The 25,529-nt window shown below is 37.6% G+C and overlaps 2 protein-coding genes across 6 annotated transcripts in view; both read left to right on the top strand.

The window, feature by feature from the left end:
• Nucleotides 1–16,020, top strand: part of adcy9b (adenylate cyclase 9b) — a 39,464-nt gene extending 23,444 nt beyond the window's left edge. Inside the window, exons 2-10 of one of the 2 annotated variants that reach the window (XM_014983611.2) lie at nt 1,046–1,203; nt 3,886–3,993; nt 4,312–4,568; nt 4,783–4,885; nt 5,375–5,583; nt 6,113–6,272; nt 6,727–6,869; nt 8,271–8,291; nt 8,537–16,020. In XM_014983611.2, the coding sequence (XP_014839097.2) occupies nt 1,046–1,203; nt 3,886–3,993; nt 4,312–4,568; nt 4,783–4,885; nt 5,375–5,583; nt 6,113–6,272; nt 6,727–6,869; nt 8,271–8,291; nt 8,537–9,884 (2,507 nt within the window). In that variant the 3' untranslated portion in view covers nt 9,885–16,020. The remainder of the gene's footprint in view (nt 1–1,045; nt 1,204–3,885; nt 3,994–4,311; nt 4,569–4,782; nt 4,886–5,374; nt 5,584–6,112; nt 6,273–6,726; nt 6,870–8,270; nt 8,292–8,536) is intronic. The other variant, XM_014983612.2, reaches the window with a different exon arrangement.
• The window catches only part of crebbpb (CREB binding lysine acetyltransferase b), a 36,995-nt gene continuing 26,844 nt past the window's right edge, over nt 15,379–25,529 (top strand). For 2 of the 4 annotated variants that reach the window (XM_014983620.2, XM_014983615.2), the window contains exon 1: nt 15,379–16,247. In XM_014983620.2, coding sequence (XP_014839106.2) covers nt 16,163–16,247 — 85 coding nt within the window. In that variant the 5' untranslated portion in view covers nt 15,379–16,162. The remainder of the gene's footprint in view (nt 16,248–25,529) is intronic. The other 2 variants (XM_014983619.2, XM_014983618.2) reach the window with 1 other exon arrangement.

Below are 25,529 nucleotides of genomic sequence, written 5' to 3'. Positions count from 1 at the left end.
AAGACCACCATAAAGCAGTGTAAATCTGAAAAGTGTGGCATGGATTTGCTTTCACCATCCCCAATTCTCTCTCAAATAAATCTGTTGGGTCCAACAGAGTCTCAGAAGAAGTCCAACTCTTCTGCGTGCGTCGGAGTCGACCATCCTCTCTGTGAAACACGATGGCGGCAGAATCATGCTGGAGGGCCGCTCTTGTTGAGTGGGATCAACAAAGCTTGTAAAGCCTTAAAGGAAGATAGATGAAGCTTTCTGGAGGCTGCAGATGAATAGAGTTTGGGGGTGAACATTCTCCTTTCAGCACTACATTCTCCTTTCAGCAGCCCTACAAATATAGCCAGAGCTTTAGATCAACAATGTGACTTCTGCACCATGTTCATGTGTTGTGTTAGAATGTCCCAGTCAAAGTCCAAACCTGAATCAAACTAGTTTGTGGCAAGACTTGAAAATGTGTGTTCCGTCCAGTCTGCTTTTAGGAGACGTCCAAAGAAAATTTGAAGAAATGTTAGTATTTATTTAAATGTGCAACATTGTTAGACGTGCTCTTAAAAACATGTGAAAGCATTCAAGGAGTTTGAATCCTTTTCCTGCACAGGAATCTCACATTGTGGAGGAACTGGAGATCAAAGTGAATAAGTGAAGGACATAAATTTAACCTCCACAGAAAGAAAAGTAGCAGTGAAGTGAGTGATGTAAAAAATGACAGAGTTTGGGTTAAAGTATCTATTCTATGAAAGTGTTTCTCTGTGTGTCTGAACAATCTGCTCTATATTGCATTATATAAAAAAGCCTCTTGGGGATAAAGCACCAGACATGATGTTGACACACATGCACATGGAATGATTCATTTATGTGACCTTGGTTTTTTGGGGGTTTTTTTAAATTAGGTGAGCTTTATATTTATCTCTTTTCTCTCTTTCCTGCATAGTGAAATAACTGAGGGAATTCACTGAGCGTTAGCTGAATCCTAACACAACCCCAGGGTTCCTCCACACACACAGAGACGACTAAGCAACGCTCTGATCTAATCTGTTTGTCGCCTCTCCAGGCATGAGGACCTACCTCATCTCTGGCAGAAAGGTGGAGGCGCTCTGTAACTGCACCCAGACGGGGCCGTCTGGACCGGGGGATGCTGATCCTCAGTGCCAAATGCCCAGGTTGCACACGCCTGATGGGGCCTGCACCCTCCCCTCAGACAAAAACAAGGCGAGTAATAACGGTCTCTGGGAGAGCTCGAGATGCTGCTGAATGTGTATTGTTTATAGCTGCACAGCTACACCGCCCGAGGAAGAGCGCGGCACACTGTGTGTTACTACAACCTCTTTTTGCTATATGTGGGTGTATCAATCAATCAAATTTTATTTGTATACCACATTTCAGCAGCAAGGCATTTCAAAGTGCTTTACATGATCAAAATAAAAACAGCATGTGAGAAAGAGTTTAAAAAAAAAACATCATTAAAACGCAAACTGTGAGAAAGAGAAATAAAAAGCTGTCTCCAACCCTTTTGACTTTAGTCAAACGCCGTTTGACAAGGACTTTATCAGAAGCTTTTATAAATATTTTTGATTTTTTTGCATGCAGAGGCGTTGCCTTTGCATTGACTTTTAGCCCAGTATTATCATGTAGCCTTATTTTTCTGTGTTGCTTGTAGCTACATTAATATAACCCTGTGCATCCTCTAGGGTAGGAGTAGCTCACTTTTTATACACCCACATGGATTTACCATTAAAACTGCTTCCATTAGTCATAGTTGTATTGCTATGAGACTTGAAAGCAACACTTTAACATCTAGAAATATATTATTATTTTTTAGAAGGTATTTTTTGTAAAAATAAAAAATAAAAAAATAAAAAATATATACCTTTGGTGCAGATGGTCCTGAAAATCCCCTTTCTCTTTAAATCTAACTTGTAGAAACAATGTATAGTGGATATTAAAAGGGTGCAAGCACCAATTAGAAAATCTATTTCTTGTGACATCTAAAACAGAACTCATTTGGAGGAAAAAGAGAAAATTGTGCACAGACCTTAAAGCTAATGATTTATTAGCATCTGGTGACTTCATAATATTTTCCTTATATTTGTACAATATAGCAACTTCCAGTCATATGTCCAATATCAATTGCAAGTAAGGTATTTGGCCATGTGGGTGGATTTTACTAGCATTGATGCACAACTTTGACACAGATTTTGACACAGGTTTTTTTGCATATATATATATATATATATATATATATATATATATATATATATATACATACACACGACTTGATTTTATCACCACCTTACCACATATTCCAGATATATGAAGAGCGTAGGGGATTGCTATTACACAAACTACACAGTCTGTACTTTTCAGAAATCGGTGAAGTTGTTTTAAATGTTTGTCTCCCGGCAGACTCCCTGACCAGTTTTTTCTTTTCGTCTTTTTAGTTTTCGAGTTTGTCTATGTAACGCCACTGTTGCACCGTATTTTCTCAAAATTTGGCACAATAATAAACGTGGTGGATCGTTCTAAGCGTAGCCCCCTCCCCAGTTAGAAAAGAGCATGTACACTTACTTCAGTCTGTTGTTTTACCCGTAAAAGATTCCATTTTGTTTTTCAGTTGTTGTTGTTGTAAAGAGTATGGGTCACATTAAAGATGTATTTTTTTGTTTTAATCAAGAGAGAATCAGCCATTTAAACAAGGGTGTGTAGCATTTCTATTTTAGATTCACTCGAACAGTAGCAAGTCGACAAATCAAGGGCACAGTGGGAGGCAAATGTAATGGGTTAGCTCATGCAGCGAAGCGCTCTTCAAGTCTGACTTCTCCATATAGAGCCATTTGTCTTCTGAGAAGCTGTTCCTCAAAAAAACAGACTCGTATCAAGTGATGTGGGATCTTTAAATAGATTAGTGGATGATATTTGAATGTGTGAAAATATTTTTTGGCCACATTTGACAGCATTATTTGCATGCTTAATGATGCATAAATGCACCCAGTGAGTTATCTTGCTCCCATTCGGTAGGTATACAGTATCATACATAATAACTCTTTGGTAGTTATGCCAATCCTGTATCCCAAAACGGAGGAGAAAGAAAAAATGTTGCAGTTGGATTCAGGGGTAAGGCGGTCTTTGACATTAATGTTTTTTTGTTTTTTTTTAAGTTACATATTTATCTACTTAGAAAATCTGTAAACAAGCAAATGAATAATTATTTTCTTTGACTTCAGGTAAGCTGCATAATATATCAAATTATAAAGGGTTCAATATTGCAGTACCAAAGGACACCAGGGATGCATTATATAATAGGCTGTTTTGTTTTTGCAATTTCCTGCATACAACAATAACAAGAAAAAACTAGAAGTTAATGAAAAACTTAGTGACTTCCTAGATACATTTGATCTGCATTCAACTTTTGTAATTTAGAGCAACTTAGAGTAAGCAGAACTTGCATATAATGCATGTAGAGAACAGCCTTTCAAATGATTTACGGGGTTTAAAATAAAATAAAAAAAAGTTTAGGTAAAATGTTGACTCAGTTGGGTTTTCATTGAACTTACTAAGAATGTCTCGTTTTAAAATAATTTATTCTGCTAATTTTAGCTCTTTTTTTTTCCAGATTATTTTCTACCTAATTCATTAACAAAAAGTCAAACTCTCAACATCCATAACTCCGTAACAAATGGAAGATCCAACAGGGCATTTTTTTTCTGTTACCACAATTTCCATATGGACACAAAGACTGAAACTATTAAAAAAAAAAAAAAGTCTTCATGATGTTTTGTGAATACGTAACACAACTCTTATGATTTCTCAACCATGACTTTTCATGTTTTCTTCTGCACAATTTATTAATTGCCCCATATGACTACATATGTTTTGTCTCTAATCTCCGGACAGTCCGCCTGCCTGTCCTGCAGTGTGACCCTTATGGCAGGAGAGGATCAGGTTCTCGAAGAAGGAACGGTACATAATGGCTGCCATGATGACAGAAGCAATAACAGCAAGGTGAGAAAAGGAAGTGTGTAAACATGTTTATCTAAAAATGTGAAAAGAAAACAAATTTAAGCCACTCGGCATGTTTATATTTTGTAATAAAAGCCGCAGAAAATATTGAGCTCCGAGGAATAACTCAATGGGTCCCAGATGAATTTGATTTAAACTGCTGCCTTTGAATGGAGCTGACTGGAGCACCGTCTTTCATTTTCATGTCCCCTTTATTTCACTACATAAAACCTTCTCCAGAGAGCAAAGCTTGCACCGTCACACCTTCTGGTCTTTATGAGTTTTGGATCTCTTTTCTTTCTGAACTCCCCTCTCTTTTAGGACTCTTCAAATCTGAAGTGTTCCCCTGCGGTATCAGTTGGCCGCAGCCCCAAGACGGTGAATGGCCTGCTCAGTCCTCAGCTTGAGGCCTTGAATAACAGCCAGACCTCGCTGTGCGAGATGCTGCAGGAAAAAGAGAAGAAGAGTTGGAGCGGAGGAGCCATGGGCATGGACCACTCGGCGCTCATCCCGCTCCGATCAAAGAACTTCCGGGAAAGGAGTGATGCTCACTTTGTGGATGTTATCAAGGAGGATAGGTAATCACCACCCTGTTGGCCCCTTTTATTAGAAAATCCCATTACAAAGGGGTTGGGTGTCAGTTCAGCTGGGCACGTTGTGTGGATTCATCAAATATATTCTCCATTTTAAAAACATGAAATCAAACTTTGTGGGTGTAGCGTGATAAAATATGAAAACACTTAGTCTGAAGTGGACATGATTTTCTCTCTGCTGTTTATGCAACTCTAACAGTCTTATGAAGGACTATTTCTACAAGCCTCCCCTACACAAGCTGAGCCTCACCTTCTTGGAGAGGAGCCTGGAGTCTGCCTACCGGATAAGCTACCAGGAGGAGGTGTGTTTCTGTGATGTAATGATCTCCATCTGCCTGAATCTGATTGAAAGTGTGCATGCATATGAGTGTAGTTAGGGTTTAATTGTAGGTGCTGAATTCTTTGCTAGTAACATGCTGCTGTTCTCCATTTAGTCAGAGTTAGTATCTTTTCATGATGTCAATCAATCTTTTTTTCCTTTTTTTCTTTTTTTTTTATATTTATGCTGATGTCAGGTTAGATTTCTTTGTGTTTATCTGTGTGAGTTTTCCTCTGTCTGAGTCTCGTCTGGGAAGCCTGTTAGCACCACATTACCACCAGACTGGTCAGACTGCGGCAAAGAGAAATGACTGCAGGACCTTGAAAGTTGTTGTGCGCTAGGTTACAATGCCCTCTGCTGGTGTAACTTTAGAAGTGATTTTATGATGGCATGACTGCAGCTGTAGGTGATAGAAAGTGGAAGCATTTGCTGTTCATTTCATGTTCATTTCCGTTTTTGTCTTCCCTCCCAGGTGGAGAATCAAGCAGCGGTTCAGACGTTTGCCAGTCCAACGTTCAGCTCTTTCCTGGACATGCTGCTGTGCTGTTTGGTCGTTCTGGCGCTCTCGCTTGCCTGTTTCCTCCGACCTCTTGTCACCCAGCAGAGTCCATCCGCTCTGGCGTTCATTCTGACAGCTGTAGTCGCCCTGCTGGAGGCTCTGGCTCTGCTGTTTGCCATTCGGTGAGATACTAAATGCAGAGTGTGGGTCTTCAACTACCATCCTGCGGGCTGATTTCAGACAGTGGAAGGACAAATTAAAATCTGCAGCCTTATATCTGGTATCAATATGAACTAAAAAACAAACTATTACTGGCAACATTGTAAAAGATACTGAAAAAGCATTAAAATAAGACCTTTCCTTGCAATAGCATACTCTTAAATCCAGGAGTCATGGTATGAGAGGCAGGTTGCACTCTGGACAGTCACACAATAAAACGGACAAGTAGGCACACAGCCATCCACACAGACACACACACACACTCACTCCTGAGGTCAGTTTAGGTCAAGTAGCCTAACAACCATATTTTTAGATTATGGGACGAAGCTGGAATATCCACAGAAAACCCGTCCATGCACAGGGAATAAACTCCATGCAGAAAGATGCTGCATCAGGTCGCCCATTCCAGACAATCCTCTGAAATGTCAATGTTGTATGCAATGAAAGGTTGTGTGTATAAGTTATATCTTTTCCCTTTTATTCCTTCTTCAGGATGGCTTTCTACCTGGACAGTGTGCTGAGCTGCACTCGGGTGCTGATGAGGGCCGTCTCTGGCTGGATAGTTCGCCACTTCGTCGGAGCCGTCCTGGTGTCTCTGCCTGCTCTGGCAGTCTACTCCCATTTCACCTGTGACATGTACAACTCAATCCAGGTAGAAGTCTGTCTTTCTAACTATTTCCTGGCTTTTGTAAATGAAACGTTTAATCTTTCAGTGGTTTGGCTTGGGCTGAAATGAGTTTCTCATCGTAAAATAATCTTGACTAAAGATACCACAATTTTAATATATTATGGTATTAATACCAACGGTCCAAGCAACAGTGTGTTAATTGATTAATTGCTTTTCGTTAAAACAGAAAATCTGTAATGTTTCTGTCTTGTAAGCTATAAAAAGCAAAAGTAGCTGACCTTTTCTAAGCATTGTAACTACCAGGCTTAAGAAGCAGGTGGGGGACATGACAACCTTTCAAAACATAACTATCATTTGATTCTTGTAACCGGGCCAGGCCTAACTATATCAATAAAACTATATGGCTTTACTTTTAGATGAGATTTAAAGAGGATGTTTAAATAACTTGACGTTTTCCTTTCTTCTTTTTTCTTCTCAGTTTACCATGTTCATCTGCTGTGCCATCATCATAGCTATTGTTCAGTACTGTAACTTCTGCCATCTCAGCTACTGGATGCGCTCTACAATAGCCACCTTTGTGGGGCTGGCAATGCTTACCTTGCTCTGCTGCTCCCCCTGCAGGTAGGACACATCTAACAAATGCATGGTAAACATTTTGTTGGTCTACAATACTGGAAGGTGAAAAAAAATTTAACTCTGAGGCATTTCATGCTTCAAATTGATGCCACCCTGGTATAGGTGCATGCACATATATTAATGTCAAATGACACTTCATTTCATATCCCTAATGATGTCATCATCACTTTTAAGTCATTTAGCGATAATTTTCAGTCATGAGTTGAGCAGTATTCTTTTCCTTTGTTTACTTTCTTTGCATACATTTGTGTTCAATATGATTTCAGTTCAACCTCACTAGCCAGATTAATCACTGTTTTTGGTAAAGAAAAAAAAATTACATTTCTACATAGCAAGTAATTTACTAGAAGGTGTAGTAGAGTAATAGAAAGCAACGGACTGAAAAGCTATAATTTGCAGGCTTCTCATTATGTGTAATTGAATCATTAATTGAAAGGCAGGAAATGTTGTACACTCTGGTTGTAATGCATTTCAACGAAAACTGGAATGGGTTTTTGCAGGCAGTTTTCACTAGAGCAGATGCAGCAGCAAATGTATAAGTTGGTGCAGAAATTGATAGTTCATCTAAAATGATATAAATCTCTTTAAGATGGAAACTATCCACAATTTAGAAAATGTGGAAAAAAACAAAAACCTCTGTCCATTAAGTCGTAAAATAGTCAAAATAGCAATGATCTGCTCTACCGTGATCAAAGGTCAATGGTCAAAATAACATCCTCAATTTTGCAAAAAAAAATTTTGCGCTCGCTTGTGATGGTTTTTCGCTTTTCCAAATGCACCACTTGTGGGTCTGTGCCATACCAGATGCATGAAATCTGGGAAATGCATAAGCCCGAATTTCTACCTTATAGGGGAGGATTCTATTTTTCTAAGATGTTTGATCCATGCTAGTTTGCAACGTCTATATTTTGTTCATTGCAGCCATTAATAATGTAAACATCTGACATAATTTTACTTTGCTCCAACCCAGCAGATGGACACATACTTAATTCAAATTTTCCTTTTTGAGACATTTTAAAAGTTTGTTCAAATGTTGCATGACAACTAGATATGACATATATTGGTAGATATACCAATATGTGAAAGAAGCAACGTTTGACTTTTCCATCTTTTCTCTTCACACAGTGGTCATTTTTACCTTTTTTCACTATAAGTCTATTTTTATTTTACTTTCTGTGCCATTATCTTCCAATACCCATATTTTACACTTTTTTTTAGATCTGCTGTTATGTTGAGAGATTGCACCTCTGGCTGTATGGTGATTATTCATAAAATGAATTGCTGAGTCACAGTAATGTGTGAAAAGATAACTGTTATATATAGTATCTTGCACAGTTTATGTATTAGCCTGATTAATAAATACCATTGTTGTTTTGTCTCTTCCAGTGTTGTTGAGAGTTTTTTCCGGTAAGAACTTTGACAAAGTTGAATGCAAAATAAATATAAAAAATATTACTTTTTAATATGCCTTTATCAAATGCCACTAAAAGTGAGATTTTGGCAACTCCTAAAAAGAATCCCCAAGTTGATGTTTTTAAAAGAAATGTGAAATTCCAATTGCCAAGTAATACTTTGGTTGCATGCTTGCATTTTTTTTTAACTTTTTACTATTATTCTTAATTTCCTTTTTCTTATCTTTGTCTTTCCACCAGGTTTCATGCCCAAAGCAACATTACAAACGGATCTGTGATCTTGTCCGACAACTCAACAAGTTCTGATCAACAACCCAATTTCGACCCACACAAACGTCTTATTCCTGAAGCCTGTGTGGCCTTCTTCCTGCTCCTTCTCCTCGTCTGGTTCCTTAACCGTGAATTCGAGGTCAGCTACCGTTTGCATTACCACGGCAACGTAGAAGCAGATCAGCACCGCATCAAGATTCAGAACATGAGGGACCAGGCCGACTGGCTGCTCCGCAACATAATCCCAATCCATGTAGCGGAACAACTTAAGGTTACCCAGAGTTACTCCAAGAACCACGACAATGTGGGAGTCATATTTGCCAGTATTGTCAACTTCAGTGAGTTTTATGAAGAAAGCTACGAGGGAGGCAAGGAGTGCTATCGTGTCCTCAATGAGCTAATTGGTGACTTTGATGAGCTCTTACGCAAGCCTGCCTTTGCAAATATCGAAAAGATCAAAACCATTGGTGCAACATACATGGCTGCAGCAGGACTCAACACTCAGCAGTGCGCGGAGGCACCTCATCCTCAAGAGCACCTTCGAGCTCTTTTTGAATTCGCCCTGGAAATGATGCGAGTGGTGGACGACTTCAACAAGAACATGCTTGGCTTCGGCTTCAAGCTTCGCATTGGCTTTAATCACGGGCCCCTGACAGCGGGCGTAATTGGAACCACCAAGCTTCTCTATGACATCTGGGGCGACACCGTCAACATCGCCAGCCGCATGGACACAACGGGCGTGGAGTGCCGCGTTCAGGTCAGCGAGGAAAGCTACTGCGTGCTCAGTGGCATGGATTACGAGTTTGATTATCGGGGAACAGTCAACGTCAAAGGGAAAGGTCAAATGAAGACGTTTCTTTATCCCAAAAGCAGTGACAGTGGCCCTGTGCCTCAGTACCAGCTCTCGGTCTCACCGGAGATCCGAGCTCAGGTGGATGGTAGCATCGGGCGGTCTCCCACTGACGAGATTGCAAGCATGGTGCCGACCACCAGCAAGAATGGAAACGGTACTAAAATGATGGTCCCCAGTGCCAGCATCGGTTCCTCAAACACAACAGGGCTTAGTCAAATGAAAGACTCAGACATCAGCGCAAGATGCTCCTCCACGGTCGCTTCTTGCACCAGACGATCCATGTCACACAGTGGCTTAACATCAATACCTGTAACCAGTCTTGAGGGACACTCGCCAAATAACAAACAGCTTATCGTCTCATCCTCAATCCAACAACACGCACCACAACACTCACCAAGAAAAGACACAAAAGACAAGCTAGAGGACAACTCTGACTGTAATGGTGGCGATTTAACCAGACTTTAAGCATCTGCTACAGCAGCACTTCTACCACCAACCCTCATCCCTTTAAGCTCTCATTACCGCTAGCTGGCATGTGTAGAAGCTATATTTTTGTCCAACTTCAGGTAGAGGAGGTGAATTTGGACAGACACAGAAATCTGAGTTGTATAAACAGACCAGATTTTCCATCAGCCAAGAACAAGGTTGTTTGTAGTGTAAATGTGATTGGCTGATATCATCGAGGGCGCTTGGTGAGCCACACGTAGGGTGCTGGGAAGATATTCAGAGAAAATGGAAATTTGCCTCCTAGCAACCCCCATTGTCTGTCATTAACTTACTTGATTATCTTTGGACCTTTAATCTTGATTGTTTCTGTCAAATGTCTTTTAAGTGCCTTTAGAATAGAATAAGACTTAAACAAGGCCTTTTTAACTCTAACAATTAAAAGGGAAAACTTTACACATGGAAACTTTTTGGGAATAAAGCTTCGCTTTTGCTATCGGTTTACTTTTTTAAACAATATTTTGCAATGATTTATTTTGCCTTTTTATCCAAGATGAAATCAGTAATAAATCAAAATAAAGGGATAATTTGAATTATGTGAAGCTGTCAGAAGAATGAAGGAAAGCTACCAAGCAGACCCAACGATGCACAACTCAAGCTCGGAATGTTTCCAAATGTGGGATACGACACTTTATTATTAGATATTGCCATTCAACATTTTCAGATACTGCAAAGGTTGTTGCTGTTTGTTCAGCCAAACAACATCCATACTACCAGGCTAAATTGGCAGAGATTTCTGTGATATTAGTCTGTCGGGATGACTTCATATTAACTACGTGACGGGGAAGAGCACAAATTTAGCGTCTTCACTGCTGTCTGACAAAAACCAAAGCAGTCGTTGCTGATGCGTCACTTATGTAGCAAAACCATCAGATTTTTAGTGTAGTAACAGATTATTTCCAATTTAGGAAACGCCAACAAATTTGACAGCAATCTCTTATAAAACTTTAGATGGTTAATACCTCCTGTAACAGCCTTGTATCACAGGTATTTAAACATTTTCTGTTGTTGTGGTTGGAAATGTGTTAAATTATCAAAAACAGGAGTCAGCCTGCATTAACTAACATAATAACTACAGTAACATAAAGTTCAGCTTACTAGTAAAAATAGCCTGTTGCAAAGGTTTCAGTAGTGAATTTCTCCATTTGGCTAGTTCTTATGAGACATGGATAAAATATAATCTTCAATGATATTCAATCCAAATGCTTATTCTGGTCTTGGTGGACTTGGAGCAAACTGACTAGTCAAAGCTGATGAGGCAAATTAATTCAGATGACAAAGCAAATGACAGCAGAGGACAGCAAATCTAACTAATGTAACTTTAGCATAGTACACATGGACCTGTGTCAGCATGGAAAATGGCAACAAATGTGATGCCATCTTCTCATCATAAGCAGATATTAACTGAAAGTGCAGGCAGTTAATGTCTACTAATCTGGCATTGTAACCCACAAATGGAAACATTTTCATCTTGAGTTGTTTTAAGCTGCTGAAGTCGGCAAAAATGCTTGCCCCTATATTATTAGCTTTTCACCGCTATGAGGACTTATTCACTTTTTTTTATACAAACTTCTGACAGGAAATGACATCGGTGAGGAAGCTTTTATGGATGACCTTTCATTAAAAAAAATCCTAAGTATCCCTTTAAGTGAAAGCTATATAGAAACATGCTATTTCAACTTGGGAAAATCTGCACAATAATTGCTGCCGTGCCTCAGTTTGTGTGAAACTAGAAAACTCATCATGGCATGACCAGGACTAATTCGTAAAGGACACAGTGGATGAGTCTGAACTGTGTGAGGATATCTGCACGCATTTAACGTTGCGTAACCTTTATTGGATAATATATTCAGGTAATGGTTAAACTCCCCTAGAGTTTCTGAGATGACTGGAATACAAACTCGTTTGCTGTTGTGGCATCTTTTTTTTTTTTTTTTTTTTTTTTTTTTTTTTTCTGACTACAGTTATATTTCCAAAACACTAGGAAATGGTTTCCTCAGATATACTTTATTGGCATGCTTGTAGCATCGTATGCTTCTAGTAGTTGTGCCCCCAGCCAGCAATTTAGTTCAGTAGGCGCTCAAGATGTGTTTGGTGTTTTAGAAGAAGCTAACATATCTATAGATGGTTTTAAGCCATGATTTCAGAAAGACTAAAGACAAAAGAATAACTGCCTAAAGTTGAATTGCATTACACTGTGTTAAAGTAGTTCTTAGTTCTCTAAAAACGAGGATAATTGATGTGGAATGTCACAAATGTGTTGGTGTTGTTACATGAAACTTAAGCTGTTCATTTAAGACGTCTTAACTCTCCAGGACCTGAAAGACATTACTGGATGTGAACAGCTTGACGCTTGCTGCTTAAAACCTTTAGTGGCATGAAACTTAATGTGTTAGCACTGTAAATGCAAAAGGAGTGTCTCAGATGTGATTCATATACTTAGGTGTTTTTAAAGCTTCTTTTTCGTGCTATAATGTTAAATAACCATGCACTGCATTTTCTGTCATTGTTCTTGCTAAAAATGGATTGTGTGCTCAAGAGCAAAAAGATACAATTTCACTCACTTGTCTTAATTTGGATTTGTTCAAAAATAACAGATAGCAAATCCTCAAGTATTAAAACTGCCACTTCATATTTTCAACTTGCAATTTAGCCTTTATAAATGGGAACCAATTTGCCTTTTCTTATCTTCTGTAAATCATTTCTATGAATATTTAATGTTTTTCATAGTTTAAGTTATGTGTCCGAGGCTTGGGTTGGGCTTTAACTGTTTTTTTTCCAGATTTTCACTTTGAGATTATTTAATTTATTATGACATGACATAAAATGTGAATTATAGTTTAAGTCAGATTTTATTTGGATAATTTTCAGAAATGCCTAGTCCCTTTTCTTGATGCATGTGTAAATTTTTCTTTTTCCACATTAGTTGGCTATTGCATGCCATATGGATATGGTGTAGTATATATCCATCCATTTTCTAACACCCTTGTCCCTTAGTGGGCTCAGGGGGGTTGCTGGTGCCGATCTCCAGCTAACGTTCTAGGCAAGAGGTGGGGTTCACCCTGGACATGTCGTTAGTCTGTTGCAGGGCAACACAGAGACACACAACCATACACACACGGAGAATTTGGAGTCATGTTTTTGGACTGTGGGAGGAAGCTGGAGTACCCGGAGAGAACCCAATCACGCACAGGGAGAACATGCAAACTTCATGCAGAAAGACCCCAGGCCAGGAATCGAACCCAGAACCTTCTTACTGCAAGGCAACAGCTCTACCAACTGTGCCACTGTGTAGTATATATGTAAAAAATGAAAAGCAAACGTGTGTTTCTTTGCTCATAAGCACACAACCCTGATAGCTCTTAATATGTCTGACACTACAAAAAGGGGAAAAATATTACTATACAGTTAGGTGCTGGTAAGAGTAAAGGTGTTTTGGAAAAAAGCATGAATTTGACGAGCCTTTATTTTTTGGGGGTCATTTTGGTATACTCTTTTGAACTCTGGACTATGTTGGGGTACAACAGTGATCAATAATATACATATACATGTTTTCCCACATTTTGATTTTGAACCCCTTTTGTTTTCTTGCCTGTACATTGAGCATACAGTGTATTAATTTAGCTGGATTTATTGAGATGTTGGTGACATTCTGAACCAGCAGAATAGTGCACTAGAAAAATGTTGATGCCAAAGAGTGTCATTGCCATCTCATGCAATTTTGTTGTGTGCTGTCTCTATTTTCTGGTTGTTTTTTTCCCCCCCCCCACACACACACACACACACACACACACACACACACACACACACACACACACACACACACACACACACACACACTCTAAAATGAAATTGCACAAGGCTTTCATTTTTGATCTAAATTATGCCTTTCTACTGTAAAGCATTTTCTATTATTTGTATAAGAGCATGTAATTGGGTATTAAATAGTTTAGAACTGGACAACTTAAACAATGTTGGAATAATGCTTGTGTGTTTTGTTGGCTTGCATGTGTAAATCTGTGTGGGTGTTTATAAAAGTGTGAGGTTCTTTAGTATCTTGCAGGGGAAGGGTCTTAACAGTTGGCCAGGTTTTTCTCATAGTATACAGTAACAGAGGGGGCTCAGCTAATATTGCTGATAGTTAAAAGTGGAGTAGCTTGCTATTACTCCCACACAATAAATTGTTTTACGTTTTGTATAAGGCACGCTAGTAGGTGAAGTGAAATTTAACTTCAAATAAAAGTCACTTGCTGAACATTAAAGACAATGATTCAATTTGCAGCCTAAACATTGCATTGATCTGTTTTAGGAGGCAAAAGATTGTAAGTCAGTCCTACAAATTTTGCTTTATTCCCATTTTTTGTCTTGTACTCTTTCACTACAATTGCATGTTGCACTTAAAGATAGATGAATGTTGACATTTTCTAAAAATATGTGTAATTAAATTAAAACCTCTTATTAAATAAATACTTTGCTTTTAAAACACAAAAACTTTTAGGGTAAAGTAATTTTGCCACTGCGACCAGAATTTTGTGTGCTAGACTAACCGAAATCTGTACATAATTAACAAATATTTGGACCACTGAGTCAGCAATTTGTTGAACTAACTTTTATTGGAATAAATTACGTTTTTGGAGTATGTCTATTCAGTTTTTGTCCATCTGTGGACTTTTGCCTTGATTGCTCAAGCTTTGTCAGATGGCATATATTGTCTCATTAAAAAAAGCAATTTTCAAGCCAAACCGCTGTTTTCAGATGGGATTTGGGTCTTGACTTTGACGACTATGACAAAAGGTGATCCTAGTCTTGATTTTTTTATTTTTGGCAGGCTCTTGCAGGGTTTTTTTTCCCTCAAGATTGCTAGATTTATTTAGGAGATAAGGAAATCAGGATGTACTAGATGTTGGGCAAAATTTTTAGTGCACCTTTATCTGACCTAAGCAGTATTTTCATAAATATTTGCTACGTTTGCCACACGGCTTGTCAAACTTCAAACCAAAGATATCAGAAATACATAAGCACGCATATATTGAGAATTAAAAATGGATCCTTTACCTTCCACCAGGAAGGAGATTTTTTTCTTTGTTGATATATTACTTAATCACAATAAAATACCTTGATTTTTATAAAGTGACAAGGTAATGAGAAGTCAAATGAGTTATTGTAAGTTTTTTTTTATTTTTACAGTTTTTGTCTTTCAGAAATGCCTCGCTTTTGCTTTATTTGCCGATTCTACGTCACAAAATGCATTATGTATATCGTTAAAGTTTAATACAGATTGAACACCTTTAATTTTTTATGTTAATTTACGCCTAAAGGTAACTTCTCATACGTTCACATGACGCACGGTGGGATACAGGTTTACGTCAGGGCGTCGGAGCAGTCCCCCCTCCTACCACCAAAAAAAAAAAAAACTTTTTTTTTTTTTTTTTTTTTTTGTATCGGAGGAATCAACAGCCGCCATCTTGACGCGGCTCGGAGTAGGAATTTCGGGGGAGCACAATTTTTAAAACCGACCGGAGCCACCCAGACCCGGCTGAAACGGGATTTTTCCGGTCGAAAATCGAAGACTAGATTCTTCCGCAGAGAATGAGGCCAAACATGTGAGGGTTGAGGGGGTTTTTACCGTCCTGAAAGGCCACTGTATATTTGATTTCCCTTTCAGAGAGCGCCGCTGGTTGTCGCCGTATCTCCGTCCATGGAACGCTGTATTTGCTGGGGAGACAGCGACGAGAAAAAATATCCGCCTCATAGAAAATATTTTCTGAATTTTCCTTTTTTTATTTAAGCAAAAATCGGATTTTATCGCTGCTTATTTCGACTGCTAAAAAATGATTCTGTACGTGGGTGAAACCGGCCATCTGCGAGCTAAGGGATTTGCCTGTACGCTGTGTAATATTTTATAATTGTTTTTTATTTATTTTTCTCGAACTAAAATAATTTTTGGACGCAGTAATTGGGGATAATTATGTGGGTGTTGGGTGTTGGATTATCATGGGGTGATCTTCGGTTGCGAAGCGTGGCGCTGTTGCCCTTCTTTTAAAATCCGTCTTCTTCGGGCAGCATTTCACCACTCTGCCAGTCAAGAGAAAATAAACTACTAACGTCGCTTCTTCGCACGCAACATTGGAAGGAAAAAAAAAGTTACGCATTTTTACAAATCAGAGACTCAAGGTTTGGCCTGACCCTGTTATTATTTTCCCGGCATCAACATCCATTGATCATTTTCGCCGAGCAGGATGGCTGACAATCTGCTGGATGCGGGACCCCCCACTGCAAAGCGACCCAAGATTAATTCACCCATATCGGGATCAGACGGCCCAGGTAAGGACGCAACACCACTTTTCTCTCACGTAGCTTAATAACCAGGGGACTGACTAGAACACAGAGAAAAGGAACGAGTAAAATTACACCAAGCTGCCACCTGAGTCGTGGGATGCGCAAATATTAAGAGGAACTGTACATGAAGTTCCTGTTGGATTCCTCCAATGAATAAAACTCATAACAGTATTAAAAACCCAGTTAGTTTCAAACACCTGATAATCTCAGAAACTCATATTTTTCCAGCTTCTTTCTGCTATGTTACAAAAAAAAAATAAAGCCATTATGGCACTTTAAATAGAGTTGCATCTTTTAAATGAAGGATTAGTTATTTTTGCTTTTGATCTATTGGTTTGTGTGTTTAAAAAAAATAAATCTCTTGGCACAGATGAACAAAAATCCTGCATTATTTTACCAGTTGAAGAGTTTTTTGAACCTGTCTTGAAAAAGTTAACATCTGTCCATCACTCAAAAGCGTGCTTGAAGGAAAGAAATGGGAAACATAACTTGGGGTAGATGAGACTTCCTGTTTTTTTTTTTTGTCACTTGTTGAGTTTCTTTTTGGGAGAGGAAACATACAGGACTTTATAAAACTGCCTGCCATTTTAAGGCTGAATATTACTGATTAGCCGTGGGGTCCATGTCTTCACTTGCCCAACTTGCAGAGCAGCTTTTCTCACTCAAGTGGGGAGGAGAAAAAGCTTGTGTATATTATGAGCGATATCTTATGGATGTCGTCTCTTTGCAGTAAATTTAAGGGATTTAACTGATTCTTGCCAGACTGTCTTTCCCCAAAAGTTGCACTTTTCCAGGTTTAATCTTTTGAGTTCAGTGTTATACTTTTTATATGCAAGGAGATTTTTGCACATGCACAACATTTAGCATGCCACATTAGGTAAACATGAAACTAAAACCAAAATGAATAACAGCAGCTGATTGCTGTCAGTTGAAGCAAAGGACAGCATTCGTTTCTTTTTGTATAGTAGAGTAACATTGGCAGCATAACAAGTTTATAACAGCTGGGTGTTTAGGTGGTCCATCTACTCGGCTTCCAGCTTTCTATTGTCTGTGGTTTAGAGAGCTGTGCATCAATAACAGTTACAGGTAGCGCTCCTTTAGTCTCCAGGCCATGAGAAGTATTTCTCGTCACTTCTGATCAGACTTAAAAGCATTGCAACATTTTAGCTGTTTCGAAATCAAAACCTCTTAAAACGTTGACTTGCTTTGCCCGATTTTAAACCAATATTCTCTCCAAGGTTGAGTGAGGCCTCTGGGCATGTGACAGGTGTATTGCATTAATTTGGCAGGCTGAAACATTAGCCTTACCTTAGCCTAGCCTAGCCTAGCCTCAATCCTGTAGTTGAAAGGTATTGTCTCTTATCAGAATGCCAAAAAAAAAAATAAAAATATATATATATATATGATTTCTTTAAATTTGCTGCTTCCAGTCATTTAGGTTGGACCTGCTGTTACATCTGGCCTCTTGTATAAAACACAGATTTATCAAGCAGCCAGATATCAGAATGTGGTAGTTTTACATTTTTTTTCTTCTTTTTTGGTGGTGGTCAAATGCTAAACAATTAGATTTGCATTTGTTGCTTATTCATTAAGCTAGGAGCTCAATTTTACAGCAATAAATGCTGAAAAACAACTTTTTACTTTCTCAGATTTCCTGAGGAGGATAAGTTCAGGGGCATGTTTTAATGCATTAATGGAACTAACCTTGTAAATACTTAATTTTTTACGTTGAATTTTTCTGGGGGGGTTTTTGCACTTTTTTTTCTTGTTTTAGTTTATACACAAATAACTAATTAGTCAAAAATCTGAATACACAATAAGAACTTTGATTAGGGTTGCCCAGTTATAGACAAAATGTACTACTTTTGCTTAAAAGAAAAAAAAATATATATATATATGTTTGGCTAGGGTTCGGCATCAAGAATGTATTGGAACTGGTACTAACATTTCAGTTCTCCTGGAATCATTCAGCTTTTTAAATTTTGATTCCGAGTTTTGATACCCAGTCCTCTGACTGAAGCCACCAAATTCCAGGTCTTTGATTTCTGTGTCGATCTTCCTCTGGTTCAGCTGCACACTTGTTGAAAACTATTGGATTGCAATTTTATAGTTGTTAAATGCAGTCACCTACTAGGATTAAGTCTTAATTTTTTCAGAGATTTTTCTTCCTTTCACGTCATGTAATTTCACCTTTAGCATCTCAGCCACTAAAGAAATACTCCTGCTTACAAGTTTGTTCATTCTTCTGGTCAAATATATTAAAGATATGGGGAGCGTGAACACAGGATTCTTCAAATATTATTTCCTGCTAAATATTACATCCAGGCAGTTCTTGGGGATTGCGACGTTTCACATGCTGATACTGCGAAAATGACCACAATGCATCAATTGCACTCGAAGTCCATTGAAATGCCTTAAGTGTGAAAAATTTCTTTAAAATAACCAGTAGTTTTTAATTTAAATGCATATGTAAAAAAAAAAATATATATATATATATATATATATATATATATATAGACCCACAGTCAGCAATATCCTGTATTTCTGCAACCTCTGTCTGAAAAACAAGATGATCAGTTGAAAAGTTACTGTACATCAACATATTTCAAAATTATTATATAAATATATTACTTTTTTTTTTTCCCTCAGTCAAACGAACTTTTCAGCATCTTAATGCAACTTTTAAAATATTCAAGGAGTCATTCAGATTTTGGCAAGAAATTTCACCGATGGTTTGGTAAACCCATTCCTCTGCTGTTTCACATCTCTGCAGACCTGGTCATCTCATGCCAGACTTTCTTCCAGGTGTGAAACAGCAGTGTGTAACATCAGGTCGTTTCCTGATGAAAGCGTGTTAATTCGGATCCCACTGGGAGGATACTTTGCAGCTCCTCTTCTCCTTTTTCTTCCATCCTTACTTTGAACTTTTCAAAACAAGAAACTCATGAAGTTCCCCCTTTGAAAGGGATGGAGGCGTGCTTCATTTGGGAGACACTGTAAAATAATAGCACACTTCCAAATCAGATTACCCAAGAATAAAAAGCAAATGATTTTTCAGTGGTTAAATTGTTTTAGCAAATTGAATTGTACATTTAATTAATTGCCCACCTCTGCTCTGTTTGGCAAGAAAAAAAAAAGATTTGTACATCTGTGCTTTGAATATGTTACAACCTTCTGTTGTAAAACTGACACATAATTTAAAGAAAGTTAATTATGCACATGGTGATAAAAATTTAAAAGTGGTTGTGGTTTTATCATAATAGAAAGCGTTCACTGGAGCCCTCGTCTTCTGCAGATGTAGACTTCACAGATAAAACAGGTTGCCTTGCCGTTAAAGCACCTTAGATGTCCCTTAAATATTTTTAACCATTTACCTTTTGTAGCAGAGACGTGTGTACCATGTAGTTGTGTGATTTACTACAGGCTCGTCAGTCCAGTTAGACCCCCAGCTACAGGCCCCAGTTCAATGGCAGGACAGTCTTTGCCGCTGTCCTGCTGCTATATCTCACTCTGGTTCTTAACAACTCTTATTGGGCTTTTTGTTTTTAATGCCTCTGTCTTGGGTTTTGTTTTACTTTTTGTTCTTTCAGACCATTGTTACCAAACTTATCAACTTCTCACCCATAAATTAAACTGGAAAAGACGCCGACTGTTGGTTGAGTACAGTAGTGTCACCCAACATATTTTTTTTGCCCGTCGCCATTTTGTACCCCACTGAGTTCTGCCGTTTAGTTCCCAACTTCTTTAGGTGCAAAATGTAACTTTCTACATGTTGGGTTCTAGTTCCACAGTGAGTGGAAAAAGGATATAAAATAAGTTAGATTTTAGCATTTTTATGATTTTGGCTTTATTTTTTTTTATAACAGAAATTGATTTTACTTTTTGGTGAAGTCCCGACCCCAACTTTAAGCATCTGCGGTCAGCCTACAGTCCGTCCTTTGAAGGGTCAAATCTGAGTTTGAAATTAACATAGCATAGATTTCTCATCTCTTCAGATCAAAATTTCAAGCAGTTTAGCTGTTAACGTGTAATAAATAAGAAGTGTGTTCATTGTAATAAGTTCCCTTTTCCATGTGGCGCAGTATCTGTGGGAATATTTGCTGACTCAAACGCGGACTTTTAGCATCAAACAGTTACGGCGCAGAATAGCATGACACAAAATGTGTATGAACAGCAATTTTTAAACAAACTAGACCTCAGCAGTTTGAAAGACAGGAATTCCCACCTTTGTTTTGTCCAATATTTGGCATTTCTTTTTGGTCAAAGCGAGTTAAAACGGGGAAATGTTGCAGAGAGAATTAACACACACACACACACACACACTGCAGGATACCCCTAAACTTGTCTTTGACCACATCCTGACAGATCAGAGCGGCGTTGACTGACAAAACAAATTACTCTCTGTTAGAATGGTTATTAAATGGGATTTTTCTATTGAGCTAGAATACATTTTTCCAGACTTCATGTCAGCTAATGAATTAATATTTGTTTATGCCTGATTTATAGATTGGTTGTATTTAAGTAGGGCTTTTGTTTTGCATTTTCAACATGTTGGTTCAGCCTCTGGGCAACTCAGACATAATCCCTCATTGTATGAAGGACAAGTGATTTAATGCGAAGGCCTGTAGATGGTATACATAGACTTCATGGATTCAATAAATGCAGTTTTTTTCTAAGATTACATAGTAAATCTGTAACAATAATTTTTTTCCAGTTCTTTTCAGTTAAAATTAATCATCAAAAAATCGATGATTTGCGTACTCCTAATATCTGCAAACATAAATTGATTCCACTTGGGGCTCATTTTCATTTTTGGCATCGGGACGGAGGAGCACGCACGCTGAGCTGTTGCTCACGGACACAGATTAGCAGTCTTTGATGTTTATGTTAATGTGTGACAGTTTTTTATGGGGCTCCAGACTCGTGTCAGTGTGTGTTTGTGCCCGTGGCCACAGGCCAGTGTCAGGCTTGTGTTCATTTGTACAGCTGAATGGGCGCGTCGACACCACGGGCAAGTTTGAGCCACTCGCTAACGGGACTGCTCACCTACTGGGCTTTTTGCTTGGTTTCTTTGTCTCTGAGGACCAACATGTATGTTGGCATCTGAACAATTGGAGGAGGGGGAAGCATAAAAATATTCCCTTTTGCAAGATTAGTAATATTTTGGCAGATAGCTGATGTCTTCTGTGGTGGAACTGATCGAGATGAAGGGTGGGTGTCGTTGGAAGCCACCCAGATACCCTTTGTCTCCTGTCTACGCCTTTTCTTTTAACATTTTGCATTTGCCACGTGTGTGCCAATATTACTGTTGTTTTATGGGTTTTTTTGTTTTTTTTTGAGAGGATTTCATTCTTTAATATTTGTGTGAAGAAAGGATGGGGTTCCTATTTTCTTCAACTTTTAGTGTTCATGTACATTTTTCTAAGCAGTTATGATTTGTCTAATGCTGTTTCCACAAGTAGAGCTGTATTTTCACAGCTTTACTTGAGTGGTGTGCTACAAATTTTGTACATTTTTAACTTCGATTTTGAAAAAAAAAATTGCAAAGTTTTACAGATGTTTTTGTTAATTAGATTCGTAGGGATAAACTCACGGTTGTTTTCTTCAACTTCGGATGCAGCATATTTCACATAAATGCAAGACCAATCAAAATGCAGACTTTGATTAGCAGATGATTAGTTTGCTTTAAGCTAGTGATAAGGCCAGTGCTTGACTAGGGAACAAGACGATAAGACTCTACTTTATGAATTGACTTTTAAAGCAAACGTCTATTCAAATTTGTTTGACAAGGAAATCAATTATTATTAATTTATCATTTAAATGTGTGTGTGCACGTGCGTCTAGAAGAAGACAGAGTGACAGCCGTTTACAAGTTAGCATTATTTATTTATTTTTTTACCATTTTCTAATGATGGTTGTTTAGGAGCTCAAAGCAGGGCAGTAAAACCACAAACCTTTGCTGAACTAGAAATGCAGGCTTCATGATACCGTGATGGGCGCTAAAAATTGAAGGGAAGGTGATTTGAATATGAATGTTACATGTTCAGATCAGATAAATTATTTTGTTTTCCTTCTGAATTTGCTGTAATGAGTGACGGCAACAGATAATTTTGCTCAGTCAGTGGACAGTGACCGTTTTTCAGCTCAGTTGTGTTACTTTTAGAGGTTTTGATTTTGATCTTTGAGGTTACACTTTGCTTCTTTTTGAACAATCAGCGTGTAAAATCTAAGATTAATACGAATCTAAGATTAGCAGTAAAAACTTACCGTGCTGCTTCAGGACAGTTACCTGGTTTATTACCTTGTCCTGTAATTACAATTCATAACAAACAAGCTTTCAAAAATGATTTAGATTTCACAGCTGTTATTTTTTGTAATTTCAAAATGTGCCGCTCAGCCTAATTCTTTAGACATGAGAAAGATTTTTAAGAAATCTGGCTCAGTTTGAGGTGCCTTTCTTGTCGCTAGAAATTGTGACGAGAAATAATGTTGGCTAAATGATAACTTAGCCAAAACCCCACAATGTTTGCTTCCCATTTCTAAATAAATTTAAAAGAATATAGGAAAGTAATGATGGTAACATTCAAACTGAAAATTTTCAGCATTGTTTTAAACTTGTATGTTTATGTTCAGAGATGAAGTTGAAGCACATGAAGTGATGCCAAAGGAAACAAAAAAAAGCATGGAGAAAACAGACAAACCTTGAGAATACTCCATTGTCGTATAGATTGTTTTAGAAATGTAACTTTCTGTTTTTATAATATTGTTCCTCAGTCAACTACAGTGACAGTGGAAAAGGAAATTGCATATTGAATAAAAGCTTCAGATATGACTTTATTTCTTTAGGTAATTAAGCATTTTCCTGAGTTATGGAGATTAATACTGATAAAACCTCTCGCATCTTACAATCCAGCGTAGTTGCAAAAATATTTTCTGGAAGAGTTCATATTGCTATTTTTCCAATTTGAATATGATCCCCTTTGGGCCCATTGACCTTTCTAATATATACGCGTTTATGACCAAAACAAAGTCATTTTCAGCGACCGGTTACAAATGATATTTGTTGCGGTCACTTAACATTTACATTTTATAAACGACAAATAGAATATAAGAAATTACTATAAAGCATCAGAAAAGTGTGTACAGAATAATAATAAAAAAAAAGACCCGTTAATGTCCTTCTCATATCCAAAACAATTGTATGAAAAGGCCAAAATCTCAAGAAAAAGAACAATGGAGTGAAATGGCCATTGTTAGAATTTAAAGCAGAGTTGTTAAACTTACCTGCTAATTAATTTAAAACAACAAAATTATTCCTTAGTCAACATTTCAAAATGTTCTTGTACAAACAATTGGCAGACTAAACATTAGCAAATGTCAACAGCAGCCTGTTGTTCATTTGCAGAAGGCAGCCCTTCAGTTTTTACTGAGATTTCATGTATAAACAAAAATGAGTAAACCTGTTGTATTTAAATGTACTGTAAGCTGTTCTCTTTGTTGAATTCAAGCTGTGTGTTTTAGAGTTTCAACATGAACGAAAAGCCAACATTTTAGGCTTTCTCCAATGTAGTTTTTGAACACCTTGGAAAGGAAGAAAACTTGGAGTCTTCTTCCCTCAGTGACAACTTTCACAGCAAAGAAAAGGATATTTAAAATTAGAGCATATAAAAAAATATATATATAAAAAAAAACAATTAAAAGAAACATTTTGAATACAGAAATATGGATTTAATAGAAAAATATATTTAATATCTGCTTTAAGGTTGTGAATTTCAAAAGGTACTTTTAATCTAGTAAGGTTAATCAGAACACGTATTGTAATTTCTCAAAAATGACCGTATATGGTGTGTTCACTTATTAAAAAAAAGAGAAAAAAATCTGAATTTTGGACTGACTGATCGTCACTCAGGGCTAACAAAGTTTACCTGAAACAGATTTACATTTATTCCCATTGTGACAGACAAAATAAACACGGCTGCTGTCACCGCACTCTTAAGTTTTCCTTCTCAATTGTTATCGCATAATATTATCTTCGCTGGGAGCACCAATATTTGTTGCTCTTGGGTTTTTAACAAAATAATTTAGATTCCGTTATACTTTTTATGCTTCTATTTTGACTCTTGTTTTTTTTTTTTTTATTACCATAAAGCAACTGTAGTTTTTGCTTGTGGTTACACATTTACTCTCATACTGTTTAATGTTTAGTTGACTTTGCAATGAGTGCATATAATGACAACTAATTTAAAAAAAAAAAACCCGCTGAATTTACATATCTAATTCACCTTCTGCCAAATTCTGTTTGTGAAAAAAAAACCCTGAATATTTACTCTGTAAAGTTAAACACCACAATGTAGCTTCTCATTAGAAGCAGCCCCAGTTTCTTTGTGGAATGGCTTTTGCTTCCAGTAAACATAACATCTTTTTGTTTGTTTCTTTTTTCTTTTTTAAACTGCTCCCTCCATTAAATGCCAGATTGTCTATTTGTTTATCTTTCTGGCTGTTAGTATGGCAGCACCATCCGGCTGCGTAGCGTATGATGTCAAAGTTCCCGAGTTGAGTCTTTTGATTAACGGTGCCTTATTTCCTTCAGCACACTTTTGGGCTCAACTGAAATTTATAAATGTGGTTTTAGCCTTTATCTTTGGAAAACTGAAGTGTCTAATTTTCCTAATTACTGTGAAAATGCGTCATTAAGAAGTGGGTTGGATTCCTCTTTTGTTATAAATCAGTGGCGACATAGAATAAGGTGTGTGTTGGGGTGTGGTTGTTTTTTATTGGCTTGCATACAAAAGCGCGCACACACCTACACAGGAAGGACCTTGGCATTGCCACGTGATTTGGGCTTTAGACTTCAGTATTTTTATTGGTAGTTGGTTTATTTGCACAACTGCAAAGCTGTGCTTCCCTGTCCACTCTATTGCAACTTTTAGTTCAAACACAACATGTCACTCGATTATGTGCTTTCAGTCTGTTTTCGATTGAGTACACTACAGTTACTAAAATGATTTTAATTCCCAGAAAATAGCGTTTTTGTTTGATACATGTATACATGTTGATTTTTTTCTCTCTTTCAAATAAAAAAGCCTTCCTGACAAATAATGCCAGCTGAATCATTTAGTTTCACAAATATGAGAGTATGTGAACATGCTATTTTGACGTCACTGCTAATATTAAAAATGACCAAAATTTTATTTATTTTAAAATAACATGTCAAGAAAGGCAGCTGCTTTTATGTATTGAAAAGAAAAGTCACATTTTATATTCTTG

This window comes from Poecilia mexicana, unplaced genomic scaffold, assembly GCF_051168715.1.
Source record: "Poecilia mexicana isolate PSO_F unplaced genomic scaffold, ASM5116871v1 scaffold_8, whole genome shotgun sequence".
NCBI classification, from domain to species: domain Eukaryota; kingdom Metazoa; phylum Chordata; class Actinopteri; order Cyprinodontiformes; family Poeciliidae; genus Poecilia; species Poecilia mexicana.
This window is presented reverse-complemented; position numbering and strand designations above follow the sequence as displayed.